The sequence below is a fragment of the Medicago truncatula genome, chromosome 5 (genome assembly GCF_003473485.1).
Source record: "Medicago truncatula cultivar Jemalong A17 chromosome 5, MtrunA17r5.0-ANR, whole genome shotgun sequence".
Taxonomy (NCBI): Eukaryota; Viridiplantae; Streptophyta; class Magnoliopsida; order Fabales; family Fabaceae; genus Medicago; species Medicago truncatula.
In genome coordinates, this window is record NC_053046.1 from 17,303,345 (window position 1) to 17,315,194 (window position 11,850).

Sequence of the window (11,850 nt, forward strand, 5' to 3'; positions counted from 1 at the left end):
ATGAAAAATAAAAGTGGTAAGAGGAAAAGATTGTTGCCGTCACAGTCGGCGACGGTTGATACTCTCAATGACTTCCCTGATGAGATACTAACTCACATTCTCTCTTTGCTTCCATGCAAAGACGCTTTTAGAACCACCGTTCTTTCGAAAAGATGGGTCTCATTATGCCACTCACTCTCCACTCTCAACATCAATGATGAAGGTGTCAACAATTCTGAGGACTGGATTTACTTCCGTCGTCTTATGGACAAAGTTATGCTGTCTCCACTCGCTCAACGCCTTACCCTCAAATCTCTTTCTCTTAGCTGCTGGTCTGAACTCTGGGAGGAAGAGGCTGATGGCTGTTTGAGTTTCGACAATTGGCTTGAAGCAGCAAAACTACGTGGCATGGAGCGTCTCTATCTACACTTGTTAAATGTTCCATTGGCACCTACCATTTTCTGCTGTAAAACACTTCTGCGTCTGTATTTGACAAATTTGACAACGAGCATAAGTGTAGGCTCTATGGTTCACTGTTCCGTTGATCTTCCTTTGCTCGAAACGTTGTTTGTGTTTAACATTTTTTTCGAAGATACAAAGGATTTCACGAAACTTCTTTTAGGGTGTCCCAAATTGGAATATTTGGCTATAGATCGTGTAAATGCTAATGCCGGTGTTCCAGAGGGAGGGTACTTTAAACACTTGTCCAAGTTGATATTGGCTTGTATCAGTTTGTTCAATGTGCCGTTCAAAGCAGTTTATAATGTCAAGTATCTAACTGTATGTGAGGTATGATAGATGATAATGATGCATCTTATTTTATAATCAATATTATATTATATGTGATGTTTGATATCTGTATTTATAAGATGTATGTATTTTCTTTTTTGCGATGTGCAGATTGGGAAAAGTCTTCCCAATAAAGAAATCAATTCATTTGACACGGTGTTTGAAAACTTAACCAAACTTCAAACTCTTAACATTGCAAAGGTTTGTTCATTATAGTTACTAATTTTTACCAGTTCTTCTATTCTATTAAGTATTTTTTACAAATCCTATTTTGTCTCGGATTGACATTGACAGGCGAAGAATTCAACAACCATAGAGCATTGGGAATATCCAGATCATGTTCCAGAATGTGTTTCGTCTCATCTAACAAAATTTGAAGTTATAGACTATGAAGCTTGCGAAGCTGATTTTCGATTCGCAACATATATTTTGCAGAATGCGAGACTTTTACAAGTTATGACCATTCATCATACTCTTCACCCAAATCCAATGGAGAGCCCTCAATTTTTAGAAAATTTATCCTCCTGTCCAAGAATGTCTCCCACATGTAAGCTGAATCTCAGCAGTTCCTAGATGTATACCTGGTGTTTTTGTTAGTTTCGATATTCACTACTACTGAATTTGATGGTTTGAACAATATAGGCTTATTCAAGTCAATGGTTTTCCAATACTTTCATCTTTGCATTGTTTTGTTAACTCAATTTTCGTGATGAGCCATGCTACCTTGTCTGTTAAATTGGATCTACGCCTTTGTATTGAGCATAATTTCCCATGCATCCTTTGCTGTTATAGCATGGATCTTTTTCTATCTGTTTTTTTACCAACCTTTGATTTTCTTCTCCTTATAACCAAGCAAAATAGTGAACTCAAACAAAATTTAATTTCACATATCTTATGAGTTGACCTAATCTCAGTTAAAATCTTTTTGCAACTTCCATCTATTCTTCGTTGCGTAAAGGTAACTCAATCACTATGAAGCACTTACACAGACCCGAACATGACAAGGACACGCTGCACCGGTAGCCTATGAAGCACGAACATTCCTCGGATTACGAGTGTCCCGGTGTCGGACACACGTCGGTGTCCACCACCGACACATATGATTATGCGGTTTTCTCAAATTATTGGCGGTGTCTATGTGTCAATGTATGTGTCCTGTTCCGTGTCTATGTCTATGTGCGTATCCGTGCTCCGTAGCCGTGTCTATGTCTTTTAATATAGAGATTGACCATTACTAAAGTTTGTAGCTGCAGTTTCCTCACCTACAAAGTTCTGTGTCATCCAGCAAGAATGAGCCATGAAAAATATATAGAATCCAAATGAGACCATGATTAAAAAAATAAAAATAAAAAGTAAGCAAGTGGTAAGTACTTACATAAGCATGTACTGAGGCATTTGAAACAAATACCTGAAGCTCGTGGTAGTTTTAATTACTTGCGAGGGAAGTGCGAGAAGGTAGGTAGCTCATTGAAATAAGGGTTGAGTATACTTGGAAGCTCATGGTAGTCTTAAGTAGTGAGATGTTGTAAACTTGCACCCTTGGCAATAACTTGAAGTATGAAGAAACAAAAAATTGCATCAACTAATGAATAAAACAGATAATGCTTTTCATGTTCAATAGCAGTTCAATTTTATTTAATATTTTGTTGAAGAAATAGCTTTTTACCCATTACCTTTTCAGCTATAGAACTTAATAACAGGTAATGCTTTCTCCTTTTGCTCATGATGTTGCCCCTGAGTGTTGTAAAGTAGGTGGTCATGGTATGACTTTCACTATAGCAACTACAAAGGATCTCAAAGCTTTACATACTTGGTATATTTTTCTTCTCAATTCAATTAATGTTAGAATTTAATATCTATAACAATATTTTTGCTGTCGAGTTTGAGACTTTCTGAAACTTTGAGTTTGTTGATATCAATGATAACTGTTTTGGACCGGGTCGCAGTCCGTAACGTTGGCCTATTAACTCAATATTTGTCGATCAAGGCAATATAGAAGACCTCCGGTGTGCCTAACCGCACAGAAGTACACCATGTTTGATCTGGACCGTTGAGCTAATCTCTAACGGTCTCCTGGGCCTCGTGTCGGGTTTCACTAAGTCGGTTACAATTGAACTCTACTATATGAGTGTGGTTTCCCGCACACTCAAGGTACCATCATATTTTACCACTTTTCGCACAGTTTTCCCTCCCCAATCTCATATACAAACTTAGAGTTGGAGTGTTAGCCTCTTTTGAAGGTTTCTCTCCCCCACCGGAGAACATCTTCCACTGCATAAAAGAAAAACTTTCGCCGCATTGAAACCCTTCTTGCACAAGCACTTCCACCGATCATCCAAAATCCAAAGTTCTGGTCTACTCCATATCATTGGTGCTAGAAGGAGGGAAATCGTTTCATCGATTCCTTCGGATTTCCCCAAACCCACCACCTTAACTGTTTTCTGTTACACTTTCCAATGGCTGGAACTTGCTCAGCCCACTACAAAAACACCGTCGTAGGTACTTCCAGCGCTGTCGCGTGGCTCTCCGTTCCGAGGTGCAAATCTTGCAGGATCGCACAGATCCTGTTCTCTCTCCTGCACTTGAAGGTAGCACCAACACCGTCCTTTCTCCAGTTCATGCAGAATGCGGTACCATTGTTCTTTCTCCATCCACCAAGGTGAAGCTCTTCCTCCTTCCGACACTTAAGAAATTCCTCAAATGTCCACAAGTTGTCCTCCTTTGGTTCCTCCACTGTTGGCTCCAAGGAACGGTCCGTCTCATGTTTGTCCCACGATGATTCAACTGCCGTCCATTTCACAATATGTGCAGCATCAGAATCACCAGGAGCAAATTTTTCAGCACTAATCAGCACCGTTCAGAGCCCCTAACACCAAATGACTTGTTGATGAACATCTTCAACCTACTCCAGCAGCAGAACGAAAGACTCGTTCGCGTGGAAGAGAATCGAGAAAAATCTCTACCAAAATTATTAGCAAACTAATATAATCAAATAACAATCAATAGCGCAAGTTAACAGTTTCTTCTAAGGTGGGACAAATAGTCCAGTCAAACCAAAATGTTCAAAATCAAACCACATAGGAAAACATATATTAAGTCAACGATGTGAACATTACATTCAACAACAGAATTTTAAAGTTAAGACACAATAATCTACAACTATAATAATAACAAGATGCAACTAAATTAAAAATAAAAAATGCAAGCAAAAGAAGATAGCATTTTAAGCACAGGCTCCGCCTCAATTATACGAGAAAAATGGACTTCGATTATGACCTCCGAAACTGCTGTGGTTGAAATTCAACTCTTGGGCAGCTCCCAACCCAACTCCTAAACCACTAGGTTGATCTCCCTCTTGATGTGGTGGTTCGAGGTCTGCTTGTGGATAAGGAGGAGGAAAATAAGTCAGTGAGGGCATCTTCTCTGGTGGAGGGATTCCATATCTTTCGTCGAAAAATTGCTCTCTTGAAATCCTCTTTTTGTTTCTGTTGTGGTAATTTTGCAGGTACCCCATCCATTCATGACTATTATGCATGCAATTTGGTAGTTGTCCTGATGACCCATGTCGAGTCTACATATCACATAACTGCAACATTTGAAACTAATGTTCTCTCGTGCTCTCATCCACCATCGTGAAAAGTTGAACATTTTGTTGAGGGGGAGTCGGTTGAGGTTGAAACTTAAACCGATAAGGTGTAAAATCAAACGGTTCTGATTCCTGGTCTGGTTGAGGGGGAGCCGATTGGGTCGGTTGAGGTTGAAACTTATACGTATAAGGGGTAAAATCACACGATTCTGCTTCTTCAAAAAAATCAAACGATTCTGGTTGTTGGTCTGGTTGGGGCTTTATATTGTCATCTTTTATCACCTCACTATCGAACCAAGATTTGTCAATGACAGTAGGACGAACAATGCAGTTACTCGGTTCCTCACTTACTCCTTTTGTCACACAAAGTAAGTGGATGATAGAAGAATGCCCCAACCACAAATCCTTCTTTGAAATATAACTAATACTATCAGCAATTAATCGTCCCAAATTTATCGGTTTCCCCTTCAACAAAGCATACACAACAAACGCATTTTTCACTAGCAATTGTTTCTGATAGTTTGTAGAACACACTTCTACACTAGCATGGTAAAAACAACTCCACGCCTGAGCTATCATGTTCAAATCCTTGAGGCGCAAAAACTTTGGTTTGTTATTTTCTTTTTCAAGAACCCACTGTGTTCCTGCTCCCGGTTTACATAAAGCATTTAACAGCATGTCGTAAGTCTCTGCATTCAGCTGTTCAGCTCTCATTTTCTCGACCCAACATTCAGGTGGAGCAGTCAAACCTAACATAGAATTAATAACAGCCCCAGAAAGTTTCAAATTCGCACCTCTTACCATAGACTCAAATTCAGGAACGGTTGAAGAAGCATTGCTATAGAATTCTCTTACCCAAGTTTTATTGGCATCCTTGATACATGAGTGAAAGTTCTCCCAATTCCTATTTTGCAATTCTTTTTCGATGAAAGAGAAACACAGAAACACGAGTCTTTCAAATCAAAATGTTTTTCTGAGGTAATACGTCGTTTGAGGATTGAACGGTAACTGTGAACGTATAATATTATTGTCAAACAAAGCCTTTATGTCTTGTAACAATAGAGTAATGACATATACAGCAATTGATGATAACTTTTATGACAACTTCACTTTTCTCTTTTTTTATTGATCGAAAATAATGAAGAGAAAAAAAAAGTAAAGAAAATTATTATTAATTTGGTTTAGTTTCAGGTTACTGACAGCTGCCTCTACCTCACAAACAACTACTTCTCTTGGCAAACAAGTACTTCTCTTCTACACACGACTTTGAAACAAATACATTCATCCAGTCACGAATTTGATTCCGTCAATCAAGCATTGGTTTCCCATGTACGATTTCAGTAAGTAACATGATTGTTAACACATCTAGAGCGACTCCGATGGTCATTAGGCCTAGGATTCCTGCAACATCGTCTATGAGTCCCTGATGATCGCCAGTTTTATACATTGATACCCGCCATCTGTTACCTTAGTGCGAATACCAAGTACAAGTATTGATGTGTAACCCATTTTTTATAAGCATATTCAAGTATTTAATCAAACAAATACTCACTTAACGTCACCTAACATTCTAGTCTTTTTTATTTCCAATATACAAAAAATTAGTCAAAAATTCCAGCAGACCCTGCAGCATATTTATGTTTGTTAAATTGAACACAGTACAATTTTAATAAGTTAAGCCAATATAGAACTATTAAAGTGACTAAATTAAGGTGAAAAAACATCATCTAGAGTCTCTTGGATAAAATAGTTAATATCTATAATCATCATCAAAGATCATGTAGTTTCCATTCCTCCTTGCTTCAGCTTCTCTATCAGTCTGCACATACAGCTAGGTGAAGTTTGTGTACCTTACTGATGAGTCTTTCAAATGCTTATGTTCCATGTTCTTGCATGTATCTTTCTGCAGCACATCACTAAGAGCATCATCTTGCTTACTAAATATGTTCTTCCATGGAACATACCACATTTGTGGAAGTTCCTAGAATGGTCTAAGATAGTGTCTATAAACATGTGCTGCTACATTAAAGTGAGAAAGAACCAACCAAAAACTGAGTATCAACTTTGCATATGGCCAAATTGGACGCCTGAAAATTGCATCTATCAACTTCGCATAAAAGTTTCGGAAGCTAGAAATTAGCAACTTAATTGTGCACTAGAAGAACTAATTTATACTATCCTAATAATTTCTCTTGCCCACTAAAAAAAGCACGCAAATCATGCTAAGGCCAACAAATCTTGAACTATGAAGTAAGGAATTAACAAAGTTAAAGTCTTACACATATCTTGAGTATGTGGTAGTCAATTGATAAACCGTGATCATATCATAGCATTGAAATCTTGGGTTAGCCATATGATTACGATATCAGGGTTGTGTGTTAACAACGTGATTACGGAATTCGGTTCATGGATTACCCATGTGTTCAAGGTTTCAAAGTCAAGGATTAACCATGTGATCATGGTATCGCAAAGGCAGCAAGTGATCATATCTTTGAAGTCAAATGTTACTCATGTGGTCATGGTGTTAGCATAACCAAGTGGTTGATCACCTTCAATTAAAGACAAATCGACTAAGAGTTCTTGAGTTCGAATCCTTGCTGGAATAATCCTTGGTCAAACTTTACTTGCCATCTGAACCGAACTGCGTATTACTAAGGCTCTTTTCCCTTGTGAATCAAAGGGTTAAGACAAAATCAAAACCATGGTGCCTGCCAGGGTCAGCGATTAACTAAGTGACCGTGACAGATAAAAATCGTGTGATCATCGCATTGACGCCATGGCTAAACCATATGATTATGATATCAGGATAATGGGTAAATTATGTGATTGTGACCTTAAAAATAGGATGACAAAAATCATATACTACAATGATGTGAAGAATATAGCAGGTTCTGAAGAAAAAACACATGTCTGGACAATTCATGCATAAAAAAAATCGTAATTAGGATCAAAAACTCATAATTGAGATAACAAAGAGAAATAAGAGCTTTTTGCCATCATGCTAAACAAAAGAAATTATTCCACAAAAAATTATTAATACATCATATAACCAAACAACAATCAGGAACACAAGTCAAAAGTTTCTTAGAGTTGAGAGTGGAGACAAACTTATAGTCCAATCAAACCAAATGCTCAAAATCAAACATCATAGCAAAATTATAATTTCACATAGATTAAGTCAAGGATGTGAACATTACATTCAACTGTAGAAGATAGCATTTTAAGCTGCGGCGCCAGCCTCAATTATACAGGAATAAAGGACTTCGATTAGGACCTGCTGAACTGCTGTGATTGAAATTCAACTCTTGGGCAGCACGTAAACCAGTTCCTTAATCACTAGTTTGATCTCCCTCTTGATGTGGCAGTTGCGGGTCTTGTTGTGGTGGTTGCGGACAAGGAGGCAGAAAATAAGTCATCAGAGGAATCTGCTTTGGTGGAGGGATTCCATATCTTATGTCGAAAAATTGCTCTCTTGAAATCCTCTTCTTGTTTCTATTATGGTAATTTTGCAGGTACCCCATCCATTCATGACTGTTATGCATCCAATTTGGGAGTTGCCCTGATGACCCATGTCGAGTCTGCATATCACATAACTGCAACATTCGAAACTCATGTTCTCTCGTGCTCTCATCCACCATCGTGAAAAGTTGAACATTTTGTCGAGGGGGAGCCTGCTGGGTCGGTTGAGGGTGAAACTGTCGAAACATAAAACTATTAGTTTCAAAATCAAACGATTCTGTTCGCACGTCTGATTGGGGTGATTCTGGTTGCACTTATGGTACGGGCCTTGAACTGCTGATATCTTTCCTCCACTCACTATCGTACCAAGATTGGTTGATGACTTCAGGATTAATAAAGCAGTCACCATATTCCTCGTCGCATACTCCATTTGTCTCACAAAGTAAGTTGATAATAGAAGAATGCCCTAACCATAAATCTTCATTTATAATATTAGTAATGCTATCAGCAATAAGTTGTCCTAAATTAATCGGTTTCTCATTCAACAAAGCATACACAACGAACGCATTTTTCACTAACAATTGTCTCGGATAGTTTGTCGAACACACTTCTATACTATCATGGTAAAAACAATGCCACGCCTTAGCTCTTAATTCAAGATCCCTAAAGCGTAAAAATTTCGATGTATCATTTTCCTTTTCAGATACCCACATTGCTCCCGGTTTACACAAAGAACTTATCAGCATGCCGTAGGTCTCTGCACTCAGCGGTTTAGCTCTCATTTTCTCGGCCCAACGCTCCGGTGGGGTGGTCAAACCCAATGCTGAATTAATAGCATCCCCAGAAAATTTCAAACTTACCCCTCTTACCCAATACTCATATTCAGGAAAATCTTTACTCTTTGAAGAAGCATTGGTGTAGAAGTCTCTTGCCATATATTCATTGGTATACTTGATGCTGGAATGAAATTTCTCCCAGCCTCTTTTTTGTAATTCTTGTTGGATGAAAGAGAAACAATATAAACTCAAATCAAAACGTTTTTCTTTTCTCTCATACGTTTGTTAAGGATTTTTTGTTAAATATTAGTGCAATTAAGCTTATAAATGTAGGTGTTTAAACCCAATATATTGAGTAAAATAAGGACTATTATACAATTACATATAAAGTTCACAAAAAATATTCACGTATTGGTATAATTTAGGCTAAATTACACTAAGGATCCTCTAAGTTTGAGGTGTGTAATAAATTGGTTCTTTAAGTTATTTTGTCACACATAAGTCTTTTAAGTTTGAAATTTGTAACAAATTGGTCCTTTAAGTTCTTTTGATCTCACATAAGTCCTTTAAGGTTGCAAACGTTTTCAATTTAGTTCTTCAGTTAACCAAAACAATGATGTGGTAGAAGGACTAAATTGAAAACGTTTACAAATTTAAAGGACTTATGTGTGTGACCAAAACAACTTACAGGACCAATCTGTTACAAAACTCAAACTTAAAGGACTTATGTGTGATCAAAATAACTTAAATGACCAATATGTTACAAATCTCAAACTTAAAGGACTTATGGTGTAATTTAACCTATAATTTATTTTAAAGTTTAAGGAGATTGTGTCCTCTGTTGATCCCATTCTAGTTTCATCCCTAACAAAAAGAGTATTTGTTAAGCAATTTGGAACAACAATTTCTTCACGAAAATCACGAGATACAAAGAGAATAGAGAAGTGAAGAAAGCAGTGTACTCATCCTTTTCTGATTTTCATTATGACAAGACATCACATGGTCACCCTATGAAGGGCGGAATAAAAATTACTATTTCAACTCTAGTTGGACGTCCATTGCATTAGAAGGGTCAGTCCAATCTTTTGCAACAATCATGTCGTTCATCATAAACCACATCTTGCTGCAAAACAATTTGTGTGTGATGATTTCAAATTTGAGGTTTTTGACTTCATGGAATACACATTAAAAACAAAGGATAATCACGGAGCATCAGATCGTAAATATCGCGAAATATACTAGAAAGAGCTCCAACTTTGGGATGATTGCAAATGTCTTTATGACTATTTGCCAATAGAGAAATTGAAATCTCAATTAAGAGAAAAGTCAACATTATTGCACTTCTACAAAAAGATTGGATTGTGAAAACCATGAAGATGCCAACACTTCTGAAATGACTAATAAAAAGAAAAGACCAATGCAAGAGAACGATAATACCGAAACTTATGAAATATTGAGGTACTATAGCTGATAATAATACTATTGTTGTCCCTTTGATTATTTTTTTTTGTCACGACTTCTCCTCTTTATTGTTATTCTCTTTGATAAAAAAAAAGGAATAACAATAAGTTCTAATTTCATAACCTAAAAAAAAACAAAGAGTATTATTATCAGTTAGTAGTATCTCAATATCTCAAAAGTACCGGTATCATCGTTCTCTTGCCTAAATCTTTCTTTTTTATTAATCATTTCAAAAGTGTCGATATCTTCATGGTTTTCAGAATCCAAACTTTTTATGGAGTTGCAGAAGTGTGTTGACTTACTCTTAATTAAGATTTCAAATTCTCTATTGAAAAATAGTCATCAAGACATTTGCAATCATCATAAAGTTAGAGCTCTTTCTAGTATATTTTGCGATATCTATGATTTGATACTTTGCGATTATCCTTAGTTTTTAATGTGTGCTCCATGAAATCAAACACCTTCTCATATTTGAAATCATCACACCCAAATTGTTTTGCAATAAGATGTAGTTTATGATGAAACACATGATTGTTGCAAAAGACTAGACTGACCTTGTTCATGCATTGGACATCCAACCGAAGCTGAGGTGGTAGTTTCCGATTTCGCCATTCATATGTTGACCATGTGATGTCCTGACATAATGAAAACTAGAATCTGTGATAAATTATTTTTACAGTTTTTTATAAACTTTTAATTAAATAATTAAAAATGTAAGAATTATAATGATTTATACATAAATCAGTAAGATTAAGAGACATCAGGACCACATAACCTCGATTAAGAGAACGATATTTGAACAGCAATCAGTGATAGAGTTTGACATAGTTTTATGAGGGGCCAAAATATAAAGATACATACAACTATTGCACCAATGTGCAAATCGTGTATTATAAGTTGCATGGTATACTATCTATATTAAACTTTGTGGGTGACATGGAAATTTGATTAAACTTAGAATTATGTATATACACTATCTATATTAAACTTTGTAGGTGACATGGAAATGTGTGAGGATTCATGGATTATGTAACTACACCCAACTTGTAATTTTCTGAAACTTCAATGTAGCTTAAACTTAGAGATGTTTCTTTTGGTATAATAAAGGGGGTAAATGTGGTGGTTTCTGCAATGGAATGAGGAGTAAATATTTATGTGCCGTTACACATTTAAGAAACAATTAATAGGCTGTATAAGTGTGACTGTGAGCAAGAGTAACAGCTTAATAACAAATGAGTTTTTTAAATGAAAAGTGTTATTTGAACAACCAATTTGGTGACAACTTATTTGACTACCATAATTTATAAAGAAAAATTAATATTGACACGGAAATCATAGCAATAGAGAGATAAAGTAAAAATATAATGTGTCTATGAGATAGAAAGTTGTCACAAAAATTGTCACCAAATGGATGTTCAAATATCATTTCTCTTTTTAAATCTAGAAAAGAGTTTTTACTTTTATTGGAATAAGAATGCGGAGCATAGAGTGGAGTATATGCATTCGAAGATATTGGAGATAGACACGTCAAATTTATTTTTGTTGACGCGGCACTTTCCTAGAAGAGGAGTATATGACATGTAAAATGCACAAAACGTCATATAATTCTTTCAAGAGTCAAGACATTTGGAAAAGAAAGGAATATTGTAGACCAAAATTCACGAGATGCTCGATATCGACAATACTTTGTCGCAAAATCTGTTTTTCATAATGCATAATGTTTGAAAGAGGAACAAGAATTAATTAGTGTCATGCTTTGGAATATTTGGAAACAAAAGAACAACAAAGTGTGGAACAATG

The 11,850-nt window shown here is 36.3% G+C and overlaps 1 protein-coding gene across 1 annotated transcript; it reads left to right on the plus strand.

Moving 5' to 3' along the window:
• Positions 1-1,341, plus strand: LOC11413983 (FBD-associated F-box protein At3g52670). Its single transcript, XM_003613635.1, has 3 exons — positions 1-768; positions 880-969; positions 1,063-1,341. The coding sequence occupies exons 1-3, from the start codon at positions 1-3 to the stop codon at positions 1,339-1,341; spliced, it is 1,137 nt and encodes a 378-aa protein (XP_003613683.1).
• The last annotated feature ends 10,509 nt before the right edge of the window (positions 1,342-11,850 follow it).

Excerpts from the sequence above, each read along its gene's own strand:
- LOC11413983 (XM_003613635.1), top strand. The coding sequence starts at position 1 with ATGAAAAATAAAAGTGGTAAGAGGAAAAGATTGTTGCCGTCACAGTCG. Across the intron at positions 769-879 it reads AGTATCTAACTGTATGTGAG|ATTGGGAAAAGTCTTCCCAA; the intron begins GTATGATAGATG and ends TGCGATGTGCAG. Across the intron at positions 970-1,062 it reads AAACTCTTAACATTGCAAAG|GCGAAGAATTCAACAACCAT; the intron begins GTTTGTTCATTA and ends TGACATTGACAG.